Source organism: Callithrix jacchus, chromosome 7 (assembly GCF_049354715.1).
Source record: "Callithrix jacchus isolate 240 chromosome 7, calJac240_pri, whole genome shotgun sequence".
Taxonomy (NCBI): Eukaryota; Metazoa; Chordata; class Mammalia; order Primates; family Cebidae; genus Callithrix; species Callithrix jacchus.
The window spans coordinates 158,078,179-158,103,320 of NC_133508.1; the positions used below are offsets into that span (position 1 = coordinate 158,078,179).

A 25,142-nucleotide genomic window follows, 5' to 3' on the forward strand; every position below is an offset into this window, starting at 1 on the left:
CGGAAGGTGGCCTGAGCTCACGGAGACAGCATCTCAGAGACGGTGGCAGAGGGAGACAGTCACAGACCCACCTGCCGGGGCCTGAGCTCACGGAGACAGCATCTCAGAGACGATGGCAGAGGGAGACAATCACAGACCCACCTGCCGGGGCCTGAGCTCACGGAGACAGCATCTCAGAGACGGTGGCAGAGGGAGACAATCGCAGACCCACCTGCCGGGGCCTGAGCTCACGGAGACAGCATCTCAGAGACGATGGCAGAGGGAGACAGTCGCAGACCCACCTGCCGGGGCCTGAGCTCACGGAGACAGCATCTCAGAGACGGTGGCAGAGGGAGACAGTCGCAGACCCACCTGCCGGGGCCTGAGCTCACGGAGACAGCATCTCAGAGACGGTGGCAGAGGGAGACAGTCGCAGACCCACCTGCCAGGGCCTGAGCTCATGGAGACAGCATCTCAGAGACGGTGGCAGAGGGAGACAGTCGCAGACCCACCTGCCGGGGCCTGAGCTCACGGAGACAGCATCTCAGAGACGGTGGCAGAGGGAGACAGTCGCAGACCCACCTGCCGGGGCCTGAGCTCACGGAGACAGCATCTCAGAGACGGTGGCAGAGGGGGACAGTCGCAGACCCACCTGCCGGGGCCTGAGCTCACGGAGACAGCATCTCAGAGACGGTGGCAGAGGGGGACAGTCGCAGACCCACCTGCCGGGGCCTGAGCTCACGGAGACAGCATCTCAGAGACGGTGGCAGAGGGAGACAGTCGCAGACCCACCTGCCGGGGCCTGAGCTCACGGAGACAGCATCTCAGAGACGGTGGCAGAGGGAGACAGTCGCAGACCCACCTGCCGGGGCCTGAGCTCACGGAGACAGCATCTCAGAGACGGTGGCAGAGGGAGACAGTCGCAGACCCACCTGCCGGGGCCTGAGCTCACGGAGACAGCATCTCAGAGACGGTGGCAGAGGGAGACAGTCTCAGACCCACCTGCCGGGGCCTGAGCTCACGGAGACAGCATCTCAGAGACGGTGGCAGAGGGAGACAGTCGCAGACCCACCTGCCGGGGCCTGAGCTCACGGAGACAGCATCTCAGAGACGGTGGCAGAGGGAGACAGTCGCAGACCCACCTGCCGGCTGCAGAGACTGCAAGCCTGGAAGAACAGCTGCAAGGATGGGGAGAAGCGATGCTGATGGCGGATGAAGTCCTTCGATGGGAAAGAGCCCGGGTTCCACCTGCCCTCATGAGTGCAGTTTCTTTGGTGTTTCTGATTATCTGCTATCTAGACCCATCTGTTCCGTTGGGCGTTTCCTGTTTCCTTATGTTTTTGTGCTTGGCTGACTACCTCATTCCCATTCTGGCGCCTAGAGTTTTTGGCTCCAATAAATGGACGACTGAACAACAGCAAAGATCCCATGAAATTTGCAGCCATCTCGTAAAAACTCGACGCAGAGCTGTGGGTTGGTGGAAACGCCTCTTCACACGAAAGGAAGGAAAACCTAAGATGTACTTCATGACCGTGGTCGTTTCCCTTGCTGCGGTTGCTTGGGTGGGACAGCCGGTCCACAACCTGCTTCTTACCTACCTCATAGCGACTTCCTTACTATTGCTTCCTGGACTAAACCAACGTGGAATCATTTCGGAGTACACTGGAATGGCCAAAAGGGAGATAAACTTCTCAAACAAAAAGAAACGAAAAACGAATAATTCATCTGCTTTATGCAGCGTGATTAACGGAGCACCCATTGCTCCTGGGAACCGTTTCTGCTGTGCTATGTGGATACTAAAATGGTTCAGAAGTAGCTCTTGGCTCTCCCTCACTCCGCCCTTAGTTAACAGAAATTGAAGCTCGCCAAGTAAGGCTTTGTGCATAGTGTCTTCATGTCGCATAGTCGAGTGAGTTCTTAGCAGTCGGCCTCATGAGTGACTCTGTTTCGATTTTTCGCAGCCAGGGTTAATGGAATTCTTGCTTTTTCACAGCTTCCTTTTTATAGTGGTGAACCTTGCCCTTTAGTGCAGTTCAAGTGACTCTGGATAATTGTTCCTCTTTGCTTTAGCTAGATTCGGGGTAGTGGTCTGTGGCTACAGGAAGCTGCTTCTACTGTCTGCGTCCACAGTCTGCTTAAAAGACTGTCTGACTTCATGAATACAGAGACCAAGTTTACCACTTCTGATGAAGAGACCGAGTACGATTCACTCCTCATTCTGTTCCTTTCCTGTGGGAAAAGAGTCCCATGGAATAAAATGAAACTGATTCCACGTGCTAGTACGTGTAGGTTTCTCCCTTGTGCAAAGCTTAGCTATTTGCAGGAAACTTTGATCTTTTTGTCCATAAAAGAGGAATGTCTGACAGGCTTAAGTTTTTGTCCCCTGGCACTTAGACTTGAAGTTAGTAAATCCTTAAAGGCTTTTTAAGGCAGAGTTCCGAAAGACTGCATTTAGGATCTCCAGCATACTTTTAATTTCAGATTTTCAGCTGACTTCAGCTGTATAGTATACAGTAGGTTAAAACTCGCGTCTACCACTTGTACTCTCAGACCAGCAGCAAAGGATGGCTGTCTTCTTTGTTTAGTAAAGATTCATTTTAGCAGAAGATAATCTGACTGATTTTTGATACCAGAATAAGCCTTTTAAGGTAAACCTCAAAATTTTCATTTTATGGTAATACTGGCCATTTTGGTCCCCTGGGTTTGATGTGGGAGATAGTGACTACACTGGTGTGTTGACTTTTTTCCTAGAGATTTCTCCCTGAAACATACAAGTGCTGTTGGTGAGAGCAGACTTAAGATGATGATAGTTCGCCTCTGGTCTACAAAGATTTTGTAATAACTCCTTGGAAAGCTTCTCATAATAATTCTTAACTTCTCAGTAGCTAGAAATTTGGAGTAGTTGAAATCTGTAGGAATCAACTTCTGAGGGCCAGAAATGTGACTGACTTGGGAACAATCCTTAAACTGATGACCCAGCTGTAACGGTTTTGAGAATTTGTGGCACTGATGTTGTGGACCTTGTGGTTTGTCTGTCCCTATTAAGTAAGTGTTGTTTTCTCCTCTTTAATATTGCTGTAAACAGTGGTGCCCTTAGTAGCATATATTTGATTTTTTTTAATATTTCATAAGAAAAACACCTTCATTTTACCTTACTTTAATTGTAAATAAGCCTATCTGGATTATTTTGTGTCTTCCACAAATATAATAATCACAAATCTGGATTATTTTGTGATTATTATAGCCTGTCTTCCTATCTGGACTTTTTTGTGTATACATGTTCTACTGATTAACTACTTGGGCAGTTTTAATCCTGTATTATTTCTTCTACTTGGTTTTGTGTAAAAGGGGAAAAAATAAAAACAGCCAGAATAAAAAAAAAAGAAATTTCACAAATATGTAAAAATTAAACAACATCTTCTTTTTAAAAAAATTTTTTGATTGGTTGAAAACAACATATTCTTGAATGACAATTGACTCCAAGAATAATTGAAAGAGGAAATTAGAAAATATCTAAAGACAGATGGAAGTGAATACACAACATACCACAAAGGTAAGGGTTGCAGCCAAAGCAGAGCTAACCGTGAAGTTCATAGAGATAAATCTCTACATTAAAAAAGATCTCAACGGCCTGACTTTACACCTCAAAGAACTGGCGAGAACAAACTCAGCCCTAAATTAGCAATGGAAGGAAAAGTAATGGTTAGAGCAGGTAAGAAAAGCAAAATAGAAAATAAAAAACTTAAGGAAACAATTCATTTTTGAAAAGATAAATAAAATTGACAGAAACTTAGCTAGACTAGCTACGAAAAATAGGAGGGAAGACTCAAATAAACCCAGAAATAAAAGAAGAGACATTGCAACTGCTACCACGAAAATAAAAAGTAGCACAAGAGACTACAATGAACAATTGTACAACAATAAACGAAGAAATTGATACATTCCCGGAAACTTACAACATACCAAGACTAAATCTTGAAGAAATAGAAAGTCTGAACAAACATATAACTATTATGGAGATTAAATATATCATCAAAAACCTTTCAAACAAAGAAAAGCCCAGAACCACAGAACCAGACAACTTCATTGGTGGATTCTATGAAATGTTGTTTTTTTAAGTGAACACCAATCTTTCTCAAATACTTATAAAATAATGAAAGAAACATTCCCAAACTCATGTTATGAGGCCAGCATCACCAATGCCAAAGCCACACAAAGATATCAAAAGAGAAGAAAACTACAGGCTGGTTTCTGTGATGAAGATACACACACACACACACACACACACACACAAAGCTAGCAAACTAACTCCAACTGCACGTTAAAGGAACCATATACCAGCTGGGCACAGTGGCTCATACCTGTAACCCCAACATTTTGGGAGGCCGAGGCAGGTGGATCACCTGAGATCAGGAGTTCGTGATCAGCCTGGCCAACATGGTAAATCCCACCTCTACTAAAAATACAAAAATTAGCTGAGCATGGTGGCGGGTACCTGTAATCCCAGCTACTCAGGAGGCTGAGGCAGAGGAATCGCTTGGACCTCACTGCAGAGGTTGCAGTGAGTGGAGGTCTCACCATGGCATTCCAACCTGGGTGACAGAGTGATACTATGTCTCAAAAAAAGACAAAAAGAAAAGAAAGAAGAATCATACATCATGACCAACTGGGATTTATCCCTGCGATACATGACCATTCAACATATGAAAATCAATTAATGTGAAATACCACATTAACTAAAGAAAGAATAAAAATTTTGTGATAATCTCAATAAATTCAGAAAAAGCAATTGACAAAATTCTACCCTCTTTCATGGTAAAACACAGGCAACAAACTAGGCATAGAAAGAAACTGCCTAAAAATAATAAGGCCAGAATTGAAAAGCCCACAGCTAACATCATATTCAATGGTAAAATCTAAAAACTTTTTCTCTGAGATCAGAAAAAGGCAAAAATGCTCGCTTTTGCTAATTCTACGTAACATAATTCTGAAAGTCCTCACCAGAGTAATTAGGCAAGAAAAAGAAATAAATGTCGTCCATATCAGGAAGTAAGAAGTAAAATTGTCCCTATTTGAAGACGACATGATCTTATATACAGGAAATTTTTAAAAATTCTCTTTTAAAGGTGTTAGAAGTAATAAACAATTCAGTAAAGTTGTAGAATACAAAGTCAACCTAAAAAATCAGTTGCATTTTTGTATAGTAACAGTAAATTAGCTGAAAATGAAATTAGAAAACAACCCCATTTATTAGAGCAGGAAAATGAATAAAAGACCTTGGAATAAAACTAGCTAAGGAGATGAAAGACTTGTATACTGAAAACTACAAACCATTAATGAAAGAAGTTGAATAGCACACAAACAAAACACATTTGTGTTCATTTTTTGGAAAACTAAATATTGTTAAAATGTTCATACTACCCAAAGTGATCTAAGATTCAGTGTAATTCCTATCAAAATCTTGATGACTTATTTTTACAAAAAAAAACACTAAAATTTACATGGAATCACAAAAGACCACAAATAGCCAAAGCTATCTTGACAAAGAAGAACAAAGCTGGAGGCCTCACACTTCCTGGTTTCAAAATATATTACAAAGGCACAGTAATCCAAACAATATGGTGCTGGCATTATTACAGATGTATAGATTGGTAGAATACAACAGAGATAGCCCAGAAATAAATCCATACATATAAAGTCAACTGATCTTTGAAAAGAATGTCAAGAATATACAATGAAGAAAAGATAATCTCTTCAACAAATTGTGTTTGGAAAAAGAAGATATCCACAGCGAGTTAAAGTGGACCCTTTTCTTACAACATACACAACAAACAATTAAAAATGGATTAAAAACCTAAATGTAAGAACCAAAATGGTTAAAACTTCTAGAAGAAAACATACAGGAAAACTTTATGACATTGATTTTGACAATGATTTCATGGAAATAACAGCAAAAGCCCAGGCAGCAGAAACAAATGGGACACTACATCAGACTAAAAAGCTTCTGCCCAGCAAAGCAAACAATCAACCAAGTAAAAAGACAGTGAAGATACTAGGAGAGAAGGTTAGCAAGCCATATAAACCCCATATCCCGATGAAGGGTTTGTCTTCAAAATATCTAAGGAAATTTTACTCATTAGTTAAAAACAATAAAGTAAGACCCAAATTACCCGATTAAAAAATGAGTGAAACACTTGATTAGAATTTTTTCTAAGACATGGCCAATAAGTGTATGAAAAAAATGCTTAATGTCAATAATCATCTTGAAAATGCAAATCAAACCACAATAAAATAATCACCTCACACCTCTCAAGATAGTTCTTATGGAAAGAAACCCAAAATAGCAAGTTTTGGTGAGGTTGTGGAGAAACGGGAACCCTGCCCACTGCTGATGGAAATGCGAAACGGTACAGCCGCTATGGAAAACAGTATCAAAATTCCTCAAAGATTAAAAAACAAACAAACAAAAACTACCATATGATCCAGCGATATCACTTCTGAGTGTTTATCCAAAAGGACTGGAATCACGATCTGGAATTGATGCGCGCACACCAATGTTCACCGCAGCACAGTTCACAATAGCCAAGTTGTGGACATAAATATGTAAAGAAAAAATGTGTTGTGCTATTACCACCTGAAGCTTAATAAGAAATGGAGATGCAGTTAAAGCGTTGATCAGTCACAAACGTATTTCAATTCTAAAATTTGATTTGGAAGTCTTTAAGAAGCTCTCTCCGGGCATGCTTTCTAAATCAGAGCAGATAGTAACTTTCTACTGCTCAAGGCCAGCTGTATTCATTGATCACACATGGAATGTGTAGGGTAAATGGGTGTAGCTACACTTGTGTTCAGGTGAATCTGCCTTGATTTTTGAGAATCCTTGATAAAATTCCTTCCAAAGGTTTCACTGGTGTGCTGTGTGAGGAGAACATTGACAACTGTGACCCCGATCCGTGCCACCACGGCCAGTGTCAGGATGGTATTGATTCCTACACCTGCATCTGCAGTCCCGGGTACATGGGCACCATCTGCAGTGACCAGATTGACGAATGTTACAGCAACCCTTGCCTGAACGACGGGCGCTGCATCGACCTGGTCAATGGCTACCAGTGCAACTGCCAGCCGGGCACGTCGGGTAAGCCCGCTCCATTACGTTTGCTCTGGGTTCTTCACTGTTTCTCAGATCAGTTTACACGGATGTTTCAGACTGTTGGCGTGTGCTCAGAGACCGAAGAAAACGGTCCTGATTCTGAGAGGCACAGCCAAGGCCACAAGCATCAATGTCTCAAGGCAGGTGGCCCTAGTCAGTAGGGAAGTCGGAGACAATAGCTTTGCCAGTGAATGATTCTGTGTGTGTGTGTTTTGTTAAATCGAGGAACATCCCTTCAAAAATCAAAATTGTTATTTAAAATTAAAAACCTTCTTTGTGGCTATATTATCTTTTTTCTTTAAGTGTCACCCCACCCAGGTTAATAAATCCCTCCCTCCTCCCTCTCTTCCTTCTTTTTATCTTCCTCCCTTTTTTTAGTGTGTTTTCTCTTTCACAGTCAGTCTCCTTAGTGTGGCTCCTCTCTTCTCTCAACCCCCCACTCACGCAGGTTTTCAGTGTGTGTTTTAGTGCATCTTCTCTTCCTTGAGTGTATTTTCTCTTTCACAGTCAGTCTCCTTAGTGTGGCTCCTCTCTTCTCTCAACCCCCCACTCACGCAGGTTTCCAGTGTGTGTTTTAGTGCATCTTCTCTTCCTTGAGTGTATTTTCTCTTCACAGTCAGTCTCCTTTGTGTGACACATTTCTTCTGTCCCTTGTCTCTGCTGGGGCCTTAGCCATCTTGGGGATTCTAAGGAAGAGGAGACACCTTGCAGCACAGCGCAGTAACTGTGAAGTAGAAGGCAGAGCTGCCGGTTCCTGTCCTCAGAGTTCCACCTGCTCCTGGTTGGGGGAATGTAGAATTATTTTCACAGGTCTGAATGGTTCTGTTTTACTTATTAGATGAAGGATTGTGGTACTAACTATGGTTAGTGGATACGGAAGTACTGTGTTCCAGATTGAAGGAAAGTGTATCAGTGGAAGATTAACCAGTGCGTGCCTTTGTGAGAAGGAAACTTGCCCATATAATGGAGTGATTTATTGAGAATTATTCTGGATATAAGGAAAATGACCTATGTAGGGAGCAGAGGTGGAGAAGGTAGTTAGCTGCCCTCATTTTCTTTTATTGTTTCCAAATCCATTTCTCCAAACTCGTCAAAGGCCCTGGTCTTTATCCAAGGCCTCATACATGCCAAGTTTGAAAACAAAGTCCTTTTTGACTTGCTCAAGCATACGAAAAACATCTCATGCCGTCACAGCTGAAAATGCCTTCCCCACCACGTTTAGATAACTCTCTAAAAGAGCTCAATGGATCTTTGTGAAAACTTCCAAAAGCAATCTGCTTCTGGGCTGGTCCCCAGACATGAGAAATTACAGTAGGAAAAGAAATTCGAGATATTTACAAGCAATAGAATGATGCCTTTAGAATGGAGGGGCTGTTTTAGACTCTGCTTTCTTTCCCATCAAAACAAACATATTGGAAACCTGCTGAGTGGTGGTTTGGCAAGCACTTTTGCTTTCTCCAGTTTTTTCATTATACCAGGATGTAACAGGGGTGTTTTCTGGGTAGGAAGGAGAGGCTACGTTGTAAGCAGCTGTCACTGAGAAGGTAAGAAGTCAATGTGAGTGATCTGTAGGCAGAATGAAAAGAAAGGCCCAGAATCTGTTAGTACCAGCCAGAGACGTTCCTGCAGTTTGGAGAGTTAAGGCAGGCAACAGTCAGGCAATGTAAAGGAATATTGCTCTTTCAAGAAGGAGGCATTGAAGCTCCATGGGTGTTGTTCTTCTTGAAGACCTTCCAAGACGTGGAACATGAAGATAGTGTTATTTATGATCCTGCCTCTGTGTAGAACTAGGCTAAAGCATGTGCTGTGTCTTCGTGGTTTATTTTTGTTCTCGTAGAGATGGAGTCTCAATATGTTGGCCAAGCTGGTCTCAAACTCGTGGTCTTAAGCGATCCTCCTGCCTCAGCCTCCCAAAGTACTAGAATTACAAGTGTGTCTAGTGTTTAACAATGATGTTTAATAAATAAAATAATTTTTAAAATAGGAAAAAGTTTACAGAATAAGGACATAAAGAATTTTTGTATCGCTATACAATGTTTGTGTTTTAAGCTATGTGTTCCTACAGAAGAATTAAGAAAAAATTTAAGGTTATAAAGTAGAAAAGTTATCGTAAGCCAATGTTAATTTATTGTTGAAGAAAAATATTGCAAAATAAATTTAGTGTGGCCTGGGTGTACTGTGTTATAAAGCCATAGTAGTATACGTCTTCACATTTACTCACCATTCACTCACGGAGTCACCCAGAGTCATTTCCAGTCCTGCAACCTCCATCCATGGAAAGTGCCTTGTTTTGGTATCTGTTATATTGCATACTACATTTTACTGTATCCTTTTTGCATTTAGAGATACAGATACTTACCATTGTGTAACAATGGCCTACAGTATTCAGTACAGTAGCATTATGTACAAGTGTGTAGCCTAGGAGCAATAGGCTAGCTCGTATATTCTAGGTGTGTGGCAGGTTACACCGTTTAGCTCTGTGTAAGTACACTCTATGGTGTTTATATGACAAAATTACCTTAAGATGCATTTCTTAGAATGTATCCCAATTGTTCAGTGAGGTATGACTGTAACTGCTTTAAAAGTAAAGATTAACCTTTCCAGTAAAAGGCAAATACCGGCAGGATAAGAAAATAGGACTCAAGTGTATGCTGTCTACAAGAAATTCCCTTTAGATCTTTGGACACATACAGGTTAAAAGCGAAAAGTTAGAAAAAATATTCCATGCAAATGGTAAGCAAAAGAGAGCAGGTAGCTATACTTATAGTACACAAAATAGTCTTTATGTCAAAAAGCATTACAAGATGCAAAGAAGGACATATATTGAATTTCACAAAGCAGAAATGATCATCATAAATATATATGCACCAAATATCAACTCCAAAACATATGAAGCAAACATTGACACAGTTGAGGGGAAAACAGCGCTACCATCACAGCTGAAGGTGATATACCTTACTTTTATAACGGATGGAACAATCAGTCAAAAGACTGATGACAAAACAAAGGATGGAACATGGCTATAGACCATAGATTTTTCCAGACTTACACAGAACACCCCATGCGATAACAGCAGAAAACAAATTTTTGTCAAATGCAAATGGAATATTTCCAGAATATACCATGATAGGCCACAAAACAGGTCTTAAAAATTTTTTTAAATGATTGAAATCATACGAAGTATCTTTTCCAATTACAATAGAATGAAACTAAAAGTCAATCATGGAAAGAAAAGTAGAAAATTAACAGATAGGTGGATAATGAAGAACACATTTTTGTACAGAATAAATGCCAAAGAATAAACCCTAAGGGAAATTAGAAAATATTTTGAGGCAAATAAAAGTGTAAACGTGGCGTCCCAAAACTATGGACTATATAGCAAATGCAGTGCCAGAGGAAAATGTAAGTTATAAACCCTTACATTAAGTAAAAGAAGCATATCAAATAAACAACATCTTAATTTAGTAGAAGAAGAAGAAAAAAACTAAACCCAAAGCTAGTAGAAGGAAATACTAGAGAGACAAATGAATTAGAAAACAGAAAAGCAATAGAGAAAATTAATGAAACCAAGAATTGGTTCTTGGAAAATATCAACAAAATACACAAACCTTCTAGCTGACTGAAAGGGAAGACCAGATAACTAAAATCAGAAATGAAAGAGGGAACATTACAATTTTACAGAAATAAAAAGGATTTTGGCCGGGCGCGGTGGCTCACGCCTATAATCACAGCACTTTGGGAGGCCGAGGCGGGTGGATCACAAGGTCAAGAGATCGAGACCATCCTGGTCAACATGGTGAAACCCCGTCTCTACTAAAAATACAAGAATTAGCGGGGCACGGTGGCGCATGCCTGTAATCCCAGCTACTCGGGAGGCTGAGGCAGGAGAATTGCCTGAACCCAGGAGGCGGAGGTTGCGGTGAGCTGAGATCGCGCCATTGCACTCCAGCCTGGGTAACAAGAGCGAAACTCCGTCTCAAAAACAAAGGAATTTTAAGAGATTAATATGAACAATTGTCTGCCAACAAATTGAATAACATAGATAAAATGGATAAATTCTTAGAAACACACAACCTTCCAAGACTGAATTATGAATATGTGGAAAAGCGGAATGCATGAATGACTAGCAAGTAGACTGAATCCATAATTAAAAACCTCTCATCAGAGAAAAGTCCAGGATCAGATTTCTTCACTGGTGAATTCTACCAAATAATTAAAGAAAAATTAAAACCAATCCTTCCCTAACACCTCCAAAAAACTGAAGTGATGGAAACAATAATTTATGAGGCCAGTATTATCCTGATACAAAGGACAGACAATAAAATACCGTAAATAAAATCTACTGGACAATATCTCTGTTTAGCATGGCTGCAAAAATCCTCGACAAAATGAACATACTGAATTCAACAGAACAGTGAACGAATCATACAGCCTGACCACGTGAAATTTGTTCCTGCAATGCATAGATGATGATTCAACTTAGGAGAATGAATGACTATAATACACTGCATTAAGAAAATAGAAAAAAAGAACTTTTTTTTTTTTTTTTTTTTGAGACGGAGTTTCGCTCTTGTTACCCAGGCTGGAGTGCAATGGCGCCATCTCGGCTCACCGCAACCTCCGCCTCCTGGGTTCAGGCAATTCTCCTGCCTCAGCCTCCCGAGTACCTGGGATTACAGGCACGCGCCACCATGCCCAGCTAATTTTTTGTATTTTTAGTAGAGACGGGGTTTCACCGTGTTGACCAGGATGGTCTCGATCTCTTGACCTCGTGATCCACCCGCCTCGGCCTCCCAAAGTGCTGGGATTACAGGCGTGAGCCACCGCGCCCGGCCAAAAAAGAACTTTTGATCATATCAATTGATACAGAAAAAATAGTGGGCAAAATTGAACATGCGTTTATGATTACAACAGTCAAAAAAGTAATAAGAAAACGGCTTCAACACAGTCAATGCTGTATGTGAAAAGCCCACAGCTGGTATTATACTTAACGGTGAAAACTTGAAAGCCTTTCGTCTATGATCAGAAGTAAGACAAGCAAGCTGGCTTTCACCCCTTCTACTTATCAAAGTATTGGCAGTTCAAATGAGAGCAATTAGGCAAGAAGAAAAAATAAAAGCATTCAAACTGGAAAGGCAGAGGTAAGATGACCTCTTTTCAAAGATGACATAATTTTTACGTAGAAAACTCTGGAGATTCCACACACACAAGCACACAGACTGTTAGAACTAATAAATTCAGCAAAGTTGTAGGATACAAAATCAATATACGAAAGTCAGTTGTGCTTCTGTACAATAATCTCAAAAAGGTATTAAGGAAACAACTCCATATAGTAGCACCAAAAATAACAAAAGAGGAATAAACTTGACTACACAAGTGGGAGTTTCAGATGCTGAAAACTATAGAGCATTACTGAATTTAAGACACACGTGAATAGAAAGACACCCATGTTCACAGCCTGGGAAACACAACATTACTAAGATATCAGTACTATCCAAAGTAATGTGATCTACAGATTTCATTCAATGCCTATCAAAATGCCAATGGTGGTTTTCTGCCAAAACAGAAAAACAAAGGACGTGAAGGGCCTCTTCAAGGATAACTGTAAACCAGTGCTCAAGGAACTCAGAGAGGACACAAACGAATGGAAAAACACTCCATGCTCATGGGTAGGAAGAATCGACGTAATGAAAATGGCCACACTGCACAAAGTAATTTACAGATTCCATGCCATCCCCCTCAAGCCACCACTGACTTTCTTCACAGAACTGGGAAAAACTTTAAATTTCCTATGGAACCAAAAAAGAGCCCATGTAGCAAGACAATCCTAAGCAAAAAGAACAAAGTGGAGGCATCACGCTACCTGACTTTATACTACAAGGCTACAGCAACAAAAACGGCGTGGTACTGGTACCAAGGCAGAGCAATGGAGCAGAGCAGAGGCCTCAGAAATAACACCACACATCTACAACCAGCTGATCTTTGACAAACCTGACAAAATCAAGCAATGGTAAAAGAATTCCCTATTGAATAAATGATGTTGGTAAAACTGGCTAGCTATATGCAGAAAGCTGAAACTGGATCCCTTCCTTATACGTTATACAAAAATTAAGATGAATTAGAGACTTAAACAAGAGACCTAAAACCATAAAAACCCTAGGAGGAAACCCAAGCAACACACTCAAGACATAAGCGTGGGCAAAGACTTCATGACTGAAGCACTCTGTGCATCATAGCCCAGTATCAACAAAATGAAAAAGTAACCCGCAGAATGGGAGAAAGTACCTCCAAATCATATACCTAGGCAGAGGATTAATATCCAGAATATCTAAAGAGCTCCTACAATTTAACAAAAAAGATACCAAACAACTCAAACAACGGGCAAAAGATTTGAATACACATTTCTCCAAAAAAGACAATCTTATGGCCAATAAGTGCAGGAAAGGACGCACAGTGTCACTAATCACTAGAGAAATGAAATCATAACCACAATGAGACACCATGTTACACCCATTAAAATGGCTATTATCTAAAAACCAGAAAATACTAGCGTTGGGGAGGAGGTAGAGAAGTTGGAACATCTTTGCACCGCTAGTGGGAATGCATAAAAAGGTGCAGCAGTTATGGGAAACAGTATGGCAATTCCTTAAAAAATTAAAAATAGAACTACCCTATGATCTAGCAGTTCCACTTCTGGATATATATCCAAAAGAACTGAAAGCAGAGACATGTATACCATGTCCACCCATGTTCATGGCAGTATTCCTCACAATAGGCAAAAGGTGAAAGCAGGGGCAGTTCTGTGAGTGCGTGTGTGCTGTGCCCAAGTGCCCTTCAGTGAAGAACGGTTAGACACGATGCGGTGCACAGACACATCTAAGTATCATTCAGCCTTACAAACGAAGGCAGTTCCAACACAAAATACTACAACATAGATGAACCCTGAAGACATGGTGCTAAATGAAATAAGCCAATCACAAAAGGGCAAAGACTATAAGATTCTATTTATATGAAGTACCTAGATTAGCCAAATTCGTACAGAAAGTGGGATATTGGTTGGGAGAGGTTAAGGGAGGGAAGAATAGAGAATTGTTGCTTAATGGGTATGGAGTTTGTTTTGCAAAATGGAAAGAGTACTGGAGACGACTTGCACATGTAAACCTTCCTAACACTGCTGATCACAAAAGGGGTTACGGCGGTCGGTATCATATTATCACAATCAATTTCTTAGAAATCCTAGTGTGGAAATACCCTTATGATTTTTAGATAAATCCTCTCAATTGAATTTCCTAACTTTCACGAATAATGTCATCACTTATTAACTGTGGAACTTTGAGCAGGTCATTTAACTTTACGGTGCCTCGGTTTCTCTTTTGTAAAGTCAGAAAACAATGACACCTATCTCACGGAGCTGTTTTCAGCAGTATGAATGTTACTAACACACATAAAGTTCTTAGAATGCTCCCAGCACACATGCTGAGAAAAAAGGCTGGGGACCCACCTTCCCTATGAGACTGCCCCAAGTGCGTCTTTAATTAGAAGTGTGACTAAGGAACAGGAGACTGGGACGGGGTACTGCGGGCCTGCCGTGGTACCTGAGGAGGGAGAGAGCGCTGCGGTAAGACCAGAGAATGGCAGGAAGACGCAGCCTGGAACAAGACCGAAAACCTTCGGCTGACACAAACCTGAGGGACAAACCCCGCCTGGATGTAAGAAGTGAACACTGACTCCTGCCAAGGCACCCCTCAGTCCCTCCTCCCACCCAAAGTGTTGTGCACAGGGGAAGGAAGAGGTGGAGGCCAGGTGGCCCTCAGCGCGCGCGCACACACACACACACACACACACACACACACTCGCTCAGAAGAACTGCCCCAGCAGGCAGACCCTGCAAACACAACATTTTGTTAACAGCCTTGTCCCAGGGCACCGCCAGGGCCTGGTATCATGTTGTCATCACTGCACTGTGGCGCAATGCGAGAGAGGACAGACCAGTGTCCTTAACCCATCTGAGATCACCTGAAATACTGAAAATGCTTACAGAAACATTTTCTTTTCTTTTCTTTTTTGAGACGGAGTTTTGCTCTTGTTACCCAGGCTGGAGTGCAATGGCGTGATCTCGGCTCACGGCAACCTCCGCCTCCCGGGTTCAGGCAATTCTCCTGCCTCAGCCTCCTGAGTAGCTGGGATTACAGGCACGCGCCACCATGCCCAGCTAATTTTTTGTATTTTTAGTAGAGACAGGGTTCCACCATGTTGACCAGGATGGTCTCGATCTCTTGACCTAGTGATCCACCCGCCTCGGCCTCCCAAAGTGCTGGGATTACAGGCTTGCGCCACTGCTCCTGGCCTAGAGAAACATTTTCTATTCACAAAATGTGTTGTCAGCATTTAATGATCAGCACGGGTGTAGGCGCGGGTGTTCACGTGGATCCAGTTGGGGGCGGGAGAGGGAGACGCAGACAATTGCTTCCTTCCCCGGATTCTCAGAAACAGGCTGTACTTTGAATACCACGGTAATTCCAGGAAACCCGCTGCTCTCAGAGCTTCAGCGTGTGGAAAAGCCACGAGAGCCTGATTTTCAACATACTCGCAACTTGATCACAAACTGGGGGGCAGGTGAATCCTAGAGAAGCAGAACGCACTGGTTGGTTTCCAAAACAAGAATGTCATTTATTTGCTAATCAAAGCTTGTGAGAAAAACTGAAGTAAAAAAATATTGGGAGAAGGATGAAAAGCCTTCCCTGAAACGATGAACTGCTTAAATGAGTGACTGAATGAGTGTGGGTCGCCTGGTTACTTTTTTGGTTTCTTGACACTCTTTGCTTTGGGTGGTTTACTTTCAACGTTTGCTTCAGATTCTTCCCGTCCAGCTTTTGCTTTTGATTCTTCCTGTCCAGCTTTTGCTGTTTCAGATTCTTCCTGTATGGTTTTTGCTTTAGAATCTCCCTGTTTGGTTTTTGTTTTAGATTCTTCCTGTCCAGTTTTTGCTTCGGATGGTGGCAGCTTTTCCTTGTTGGGTTTTAAATAGTTTCCTATCTCTTGCCGGAAAAACACAAAAACCATGGAAAGGATTAATAAAATGAGGCGAAACATTATGATGGCCACGATCCGAATTGACAAGGGAATCACCCCTCTTAGCAGTCCTGGAGGCCCGCTGTCCACGCTCCCTCCATAGCCCACCCCCTCACAGAACGGGGGTGCCCAGCCATACATGCAGTGGCAGTTTTTCCTGTTGTTGCAGACGCCTCGGGTGTTGCATTTCTCAGGCAAACAGTCAAACTTCAGGACTGAGCTATTGACACAATTTTTCTTAAAACAGACCCGGTCTCCCCCACAGGAGGTGCCATCATTTATCATACCCACGTCAGGGATCCCCATGGGTTTCATGGATAGATGATAGCCTGTGCCCCAGCACATGAGATTTTCTGCCTGTAAATGAGTAGAAATTATAGTCGTATGCTCTGGCAAATCAGGGATGGTTTCGACATTTATACACTGCAGCCTGCCACATATTGAATTTTCACTGTCACACTTTTTAAAATGTCGAATTCCTGTAATCTCACAGTTACCAAATTGATCACCTATTAAGTTAACTGCATCATAGCACTGGCTGGGAGCCTCCCTGGCATCAGGCCCAAAAATGCTTTGGCACTGCATGTATCTGGATCTGCACCCCTTCCTGAAACAACGGCCTTCATACTTGCAGGGGGTTCCATCCTGCTTATACACGTCACTTGGGCAGTGACTTGAATTCCCATCACAGTACTCTGCAAGGTCACATTCGTTTTCCTCCTGCCTACACACGTATCCAGATGGACGAAAGCGACAATCGTGACAGCAAAGTCCAGTGCTGCAGTTGGCACCTGGTTGCAACTTACAACTCGATTGGCAACACCGATCTTTATGACACTCCTCTGGGGAACCACAGTCACATTCCTCACTGCCTTCTACGATTTTGTTGCCACATCTCTTAGCCACATAACGAAGTCCTGGGATGTTATTTAGACACGTTGCTCCTGAAGAGACGTGTTTAAAAAAAGCGATGTAACTGCAATTGCTAAACCCAGCGCGCCCCGAGCCCATGATGCAATCAAGCCGGCCCCTGCACTGGCAGTACTGCCCATCGTGTAACATCCCCACGGCATGACCCAGCTCGTGAGCAGACCAGGTGGCGGGGGCAAGGATATTTGTATCTAGCAAAGTACTCACTGACCCAGCAAGGTCTAGAGAACAGACTTTTCCAAAGGACCACGCAAGAGCATCATTAAATCTTCTTTGAAGATATAAATGTGCCCAATCTGATGAGAGCCGAGCATTTAACACATTCTTTTTATATATCAAAAATCTGCCTAAAACTTCAGCTAACTCTGGATATCCAACGCGTATTTTGTTAAAATCCGTCCATACTTCCAGAGCCTTTAAGTGTATCCTCATACGAACATCTTGAAAGTAGGTGTCCATAATCGCAGTCAAAAGAATGGCATCGTGTATGACTTGAGAAAGATTGTTGTTCACAAGCCTGTACCTACTTTGATCAAAGACCAGGACCAATTCCAAATACTTTGGGTGCTTATAGGATCCGGGAAAGTCCCTTAGCCTAGCCTGATTCTCACCAGGGGCCATCTGCCATTCTAGTTCATCATCGCTTAAACCGCAGACCTGACTGCCAGGCTGCTCTTTCTTCAGGAGATACACGACGTGTTCAAAACTGGGAGAGGTCTTGAGGGGCTCAATTTGGTAATGCTCGGCATCGATGCTGAATATACCTCGGAGAACCCCCATGCATGTGCTTATAGTAGCTTTAGAGTCCGGAGACTCTTCCACCGAGCCCACGTAGTTGCAGTCCTTGGGTAGATAAGGGCGATCCTCCAGCAGTTCCCCACGTTCCGTAAAGGAGAAAACGCGCAGATGTCGGGGCAACAGAAACCTCTTGGGCCACAAATGGAGGACACGCTTCTTGCCTTTCAACTGCAGAAGGTAGGACACGGGACTGGCCACACCCTGCGCGTCTCCTCGGAAGCTCAGCTTCTCGGGAACGGTGATTTCGTACGAGTCAAACTCCCATTCAGGATGAAAAATTACATCTTCGGCTAGAGAGTCAAGGAGCAGTGTCAGAACCAGCACGAGGAGCAGTCGGCCTTGGGAGAGGAAGCTCTGCGCTGCCCTCATGGTCTGTTCCTCCTCTCAGTCTGCCATTCAGTCCCTGCAACTCAGGCCTCAGCAGTCAGACTTCCGGGAGGCGCCGCTAGAGGCGCCGGAGGGCAAAACCCTGCTCGCCCTGCAAGGTTTGCGGGGACCCCCACCCCACCCCCAGGATCCCAGGGCTCCGTCTAGCTGGCGTTCCTAATGCGCGCGTGCCCGGTCCAACGCATCTAGTTCGTTTTCTGGGCGGTACCGTTGGGCGCACGTGGAAGAAAGGAGGGAAACGTGGCGAGAATGAAAGAGAAAAGAGGGGTTATTGGCACGTTGGATGGAGAGAGGGTAGAGAACCCCACCGGACATGGAGAAGGAATAGAGAAATAGGAAGAACACAGAGAACGTGTTAAAGGCTCACTGTATCTTGGGCCTTTAGACAGAGACTAAGGACGCAGGTTGGAAGCGGATGTTTTATGGGCCACTGTCCTAACTTCATTGTTGGACATTTCCCAGTTTTCCAGTAGGGTTGCTTGCGGCAAAAGAAAGGAGCATCAGAACCAGCAAGAGTGGAAACGGCCTGAGAGCATCAGTGTAGGCTCCACACCCCCAGCCCCACTTTGGGCAGTCCCTCTGGCTTCAGGGGCGGTTTCCTTTTAGAGAAGGCCCCGGAGCCTGCCCTGTGCGCCCAGGCAGCAGGAAGGTTCTGAGCTCATTTTGCCTGGGGGCGCTTTCTGCTGTTTGTCTTTGGGGTTCCAGGGGTCAGTGTGATTTGTGTGTGTCCATGTGCAGTGGTGAGAAGAATCTAGAAAAAGTGCCTGTTAGAAGAGCAAACCCAGGTGCTTTCTGAGAAAGGTAGATAGCTGGTTGCCTTCCTAGTCCAGTGATCAGGCTCACTCCACAAAGGAAGAAGCCTCCGCTTCAGATAATGGAAGGGTTTGTCCAAAAACGGGAAAATCACATTCTGATAGGAGAGGAACATTTTCAGTTTTGTTCCTCGGATATTCAACCTGGCTGAATTACAGGGAAGGGTTACAAAGAACCCTTGAGTCAGGCGTGAGTCAGGGAGACTATGCTAAAAGCTCTTGCACCAAGCAACGTTGTCTGTTGGCAAAAAGCATGGCCTTAGGGCCGTAATAAACAGTACTTATGGAAGACTGGCTTCCTGCATGCTACACATCCCTCTATGCTCTGCATAAATCAGCCCATCAAGTCTTCACAATGGCCCCAGATTGTAGGTACCACTATTATCACCCATACTTTGCACACGAGGACGCGAAAACTGGACCATGGTTCAATCAGTCTCTGTGAAGATTGAGGCAGCTCTACCCCGAGAGTCTGTGCTCCTTCCCAGTCAATTCTGTCATCTCTTTGGGGAAGGACAAAAGTTGAGAGCTCCAAGAGATTTAAAACCACTTAGACTCTGCTCCACTTAATGCGTGAATGGATTCTCCCAGAATGAAAGAGGCGAAAATGACAAAGAAATGATGTTTCTGGCTTAGGTGTATGTGTATGTCATGGTTCTAACCACTCAACAAAGCAAAACATCAGAATGAGTAGATTTAGATAAAGGAAATCAGTATGACAAGCTCCCCCTGCAAAATGTAGATGTCCAGGTGCCAGTGGAGGAGCATTGAAGAAGAGATTTCTCAACTGCAGTCAGATGAGTGGGCAGCATCCTCTGGGCTGAGATGTCTGTTAGACCTAAACTGGTGTCCTCTGCAGAGTGGCGCTGACTGAAGCCACAAAAGTTGATCATGATGCCTCGTGGGATGGTGAGGAATGAGCAGAGAAAGACCAAATTGGAGCACTCAGGATTTGAAGTCAGGCTGAGGGAAAGAAGCTTGCAATGACCTGTGAAGGAGTAGATGTCGCTGTAAAAAGAAAGGTGGGTTAGCAGGTGATCGCAGAAGCACTTCATGAGCGACGTCATGACCGACAGGAGTTGCCGAGCAGAGTTCCCGGAACACTGCAATGAGCACAAAGGAGGTTATAGAAACTTTAGTGCAAACTGTTTCGGGGCACTGCTGATGAGCAAAGCCAAATACCAGGAGGTTGGAATGTACATTGGAGGCTGGAAAGAGGAGATCCCAAACCTAGACTGCAGTTTCAAGAAACCGGGTGAAGGAGAGACAAAACGTAAGAAAGTAGGTTGATGGTAGAAAGGGCTTGTTAGAGGAAAGAGTCCCTGCTGGAGCCTTGCTCAGCCCCCAGGAAAGGTTGGGTGAGATGCAGCCAGATGCTCCAGGGCGCAGCAGAGCAGGAGGCAGGGGTAGAGCAGAGGGATGAGCCTGGAAGCAGGCAGCGGAGCTGTGAGTGCAGGGAGAAAATCAGGGAGAGCTAGTCAGAAGGCTTCAGCTTTCTCTGTGACGCCAGCTGCTGGGAGTGTAGGGGTGATAGAGCTGAAAGACATGAAGAAGAGAAGCCAGGAGACAGGGGACTAGGAAAAAACGGAAGCGTCACCACGTGTGTTGAGGGCCTAGTTCAGGTTGGTAACCAGAAACTGCAGTTTCCCATGTGTAAATTGGTTTTTCTCAAGCGACCCCCAGAAGCCTGAATTGAGGAGGGCGATTTTAATGTATCTTTTGGCTCTATTCTATTTTATCATCGTTTTCTTTTCTTTTCTTTTTGAGACGGAGTTTCGCTCTTGCTACCCTGGCTGGAGTGCAATGGCGCGATCTTGGCTCACCACAACCTCCGCCTCCTGGGTTCAGGCAATTCTCCTGCCTCAGCCTCCCGAGTAGCTGGGATTACAGGCACGCGCCACCGTGCCCAGCTAATATTTTGTATTTTTAGTAGAGATGGGGTTTCACTATGTTGACCAGGATGGTCTCGATCTCTTGACCTCGTGATGCACCCGCCTTGGCTTCCCACAGTGCTGGGATTACAGGCATGCACCACCGCGCCCGGCCCTTATCATCGTTTTCATCTCTGAACCATCTTTCTTTGGGCTGTGATAGAATTTGTTGAAGAAAGGCACTGACTTATCAGTTCCCATCGCTGCAACCTGTGTGCTAAACACAGATGTGTCGCATGCGAGCCTTGTGTAAATAGCCTGCTTCGACATACTTCTCTTTGTCTATGGAAACTATGCATGTATATCACAATGGATAAAAATAACCCTGAATGATAATAGAGAAACAAATGAAAGCCTCCATTATCCTCCAACCCTGCATGCTTGCCTAATACACTCCGCTCTGCACATGTGACTACTAAGTACAATTCTTTCTCCATTTTTTGATATGTCTTCAGAAGTATAGAAACTATGTAATATTTAAAGGCATTAGGCCAAGTGAAATAAGCCATACCCAAAAGGATGAATACTGTATCATCTCATTTATATGTGGAATGAAATAGTTAAGTCATAGAAGCAAAGAGTAGAATGGCAGTTTCCAGGTCCTAGGGGAGCACAAAATGAGATGATGGTCAGAGGAGGCAGAGTTGCAGTTGCACAAGACAAACAGCTCCTAGAGATCGATCATGCAGTGCAGGGCCTGTAGCCAGAAACTGTGTTGTATACTTAAAATTTACTAAGAGGGTCGAGCTCTTGTATTCTTGCCACACACATACACACACACACACACACACACACACACCAATAATCATAAAGGAGGTGCAAAGAGCCTTTGTTTATGGCCTCCACATACACACACACACACACACACACCCCAATAACGATAAAGGAGGTGCAAAGGGCCGGGGGGCGGTGGCTCACGCCTGTAATCCCAGCACTTTGGGAGGCTGAGATGGGTGGATCACGCGGTCAAGAGATTGAGACCATCCAGGTCAACATGGTGAAACCCCGTCTCTACTAAAAATACAAAAAATTATCTGGGCATGGTGGCACGTGCCTGTAATCCCAGCTACTCGGGAGGCTGAGGCAGGAGAATTGCCTGAACCCAGGAAACGGAGGTTGCAGTGAGCCAAGATGGCGCCATTGCACTCCAGCCTGGGTAACAAGAGCGAAACTCCGTCTCAAAAAAAAAAGGAGGTGCAAAGAGTCTTTGGAGATGATGGTTATGTTTATAGCCTTGATAATGATGATGGTTTCAGGGGTACATATTTATCCCCAAATTCACTGAGATGCATACATTAAATATATTCAACGTTTTACATGTGAATCATACCTTAATAAAATGGTTCAAATAAATAAATAAGTATATACTATTGGTATTATTTTACTCTTGCTTTTTTAAATTGCATTTTAGGTTTTGGGTACATGTGAAGAACAGGCAGGATTGTTGCATAGGTACATACGTGACAGTGTGGTTTGCTGCCTTCCTCCCCATCACCTATATCTGGCATTCCTCCCCATGTTACCCCTCCCCAACTCCCCACTCCCCGCTGTCCCTCCCGTATTTCACCCCCACAGACTTCTAGTGAACAACGTACTGAGGCCAGGAGTGGTGCCTCATACCTGTAATCCCAGCACTTTGGGAAGCGAGGTAGGTGTATCACTTGAGCTCAGGAGTTCAAAACAATCCTGGGTAACATAGTGAGACCCTGTCTCTATTTTTTCTTTAAAGGGAACAACATATTGTAAGTAGTTTTCTGATTAGATTATTGCTTCTAATAGATGCATACTCTTTTATAGTATGGAAGTAAATACTTATTTAGCAATTTTCCTCAGGTATGGATGATGGAATTATGTTGTTTGAAACATTACATTTATCTTGTTTATAAGGTTTTCCACATTATGACAGTAAATATATAAGTCCGTATTTACAAGAGTTTATATATACAAACACATTTTAAATACACATACACTTTCTTTGCCCTGAAAAGTATTTACATTGTGATGGAGTCCTAGAATTGAAAGTGTTAGATCCAAAAGAATATAACTTCCGTCTAAAAATCTTCCACTTCTTTGCAAACTATCTATAAAGTATTGCTTCCCAATAGAACTTTTCGTGATGATGAAAATGCTAATATAATATAGCCCAATACCGTAGCCACTAGCCACCTCTGGCTATTGAGTCCTTGAAGTGTGGCTAGTGTGATGGAGCAAGTGAACTGTATAATTTATCCTATGCCTGTCCCACCACTGTGTTTTAATACAGCACGTAAGTTTAATTTCACAACCAGAGGGCAGTTTGCCTCAGGACGAATCATAACTTGAGTCTCACTCAGATCTGATTTGAATGATGTTTAGATGAGACTCTGGACTTCAGACTTCTGTGTTGATGCTGAAATTAGTTAAGGGTTTTGAGGTTATTCGGATGGAATGTGCCTGTGAGAACAAAAAAATTTGGGGGCACTAAAGGCAGAATGCTATAGTCTGAATGTTTATGTCCCCCCTAACTTCAGTTATGAAAACGTAATCCCCAGTGTGATGGCATTTTGGGAGGTGGTCAGCAGGGTTCCATGAGTTATGAATGGGATTAGTGCCCTTAACAAGAGGCCCGAGGGAGCTCGTTTGCCCCTGCTGTCATGTGAGGACCCAGGAAAAAGGCACCATATTTGAAGCAGAGAGAAAGAGTCTGCACCAGACACTAAATTTCCTGTTGTCTCTGTCTCGGACTTCCTAGTCTCCAGAACTGTGAGCAACATCGGTCTTCAATTCATACATGACCCTGTGTGAGGTGTCTTGTCCTAGCAGCCCAGATGGATCACTGGTAAAATAAATTGAGGAAATTATTACTAAACCTGTCAGGAGTTACTATTTCTAGAGTGAAAACGGGGCCTATACTGAGGAAAAGATGGGAGGGAAAAAGGGGTACTCTTGCAGCTTTTGCTGGACTGTTTTGGTGATATATTTCTTGACTGCTAGAGTTTGCTGTGCCTACTTGTTAAAATATTCCTAAAAGTTTTATGCTCACTTCTTTATATGCTATATTTCACAATTGTTAAAGAAAATCCCAAGACAAGTTAACTTTAATGACGTTTGTGCAGGAAAAAGATTTTAGAACTTGGAAGCATTCTGAACCAAAAACAGTCCAGAGTACCCCCACCTTCAACATGGTGAGCTATACTTAAAAGCAGGAAAAAAGAAATGACATACAAGGATTACCTGATTGGTACAGCTTGATATTTGCTTTATTTGGACATAATCTGGCAATTTAAAGCCTGGGATTTGCTGAGGGTTCAGCTACTATAATTGGCTGAGACTCGGTTGGTTACAAGGGTATACTCCTAGGTTAGCTGACAAACTTGTTTACACATCAAGCAAGAATACGCTCACTATGTTTGAAGGCAACACATAGTTGGAGCATTTATTTTGTTTTTTAATCCATTTAGCCAGTCTACATGTTTTATATGGAAAGTTCAATCTGCTTACATTTAAGATTATTATTGATATGCGAGGGGCTTATTCCTGTTATTGTTTTATCCATTGATTTCAAGTTTTTTGTATATCCTTTGTTCCTTTCTTTCTCTTACTGTGATGGTGCTTTGCTGATTTTCTTTGCTGGTAACATTTGAGTCCTTTCTTTTCTTTGTGTGTTTGTTCTTTTCTTTGTGTGAATGTATAAAATGTGCTTTCATGATGGTAGATATCATCCATTTGTTTCCGGGTATATGACTTCCTTAATTATTTCTTGTAGACCTTGTCTAGTGGTGGTGAATTCCCTCAGCATTTGCTTATCTGGGAAAGACTATTTTACTTTCATTTATAAATGACAACTTTCTGGGTATAGTATCCTTGGCATTTTTTTTCTTTCAGCACCTTGAATATATAATCTAATTATCTTCTGGTCTATAAGGTTTCTGCTGAGAAATGTGCTGTTAGTCTGATCAGCCGCGTTCCCTTGTAAGTGACTAGACACTTTTCTCTTGCCGTTTTTAGTATTCTCTGTCTTTAACTTTTGGCAGTTTGAGTATAATGGGCCATGGAGAAGACCTTTTTACATTGTATCTATTTGGGGATCTATGAGTTTCCTGT

General features: G+C 43.1%; 1 protein-coding gene and 1 pseudogene across 1 annotated transcript; one reads left to right on the forward strand and one right to left on the reverse strand.

Moving 5' to 3' along the window:
* The first annotated feature begins 1,163 nt into the window (after positions 1-1,163).
* LOC118143116 (ADP-ribosylation factor-like protein 6-interacting protein 1 pseudogene) lies at positions 1,164-7,290 on the forward strand (annotated as a pseudogene).
* Positions 7,291-15,503: 8,213 nt separating this feature from the next.
* Positions 15,504-18,461, reverse strand: ADAM30 (ADAM metallopeptidase domain 30). Its single transcript, XM_002759800.7, has one exon. The coding sequence runs from the start codon at positions 18,296-18,298 to the stop codon at positions 15,923-15,925; it is 2,376 nt and encodes a 791-aa protein (XP_002759846.3). The 5' UTR covers positions 18,299-18,461; the 3' UTR covers positions 15,504-15,922.
* Positions 18,462-25,142: the final 6,681 nt, after the last annotated feature.

What these genes read in the sequence shown, in the direction of transcription:
- ADAM30 (XM_002759800.7), bottom strand. Translation starts at nt 18,298, where the DNA reads ATGAGGGCAGCGCAGAGCTTCCTCTCCCAAGGCCGACTGCTCCTCGTG.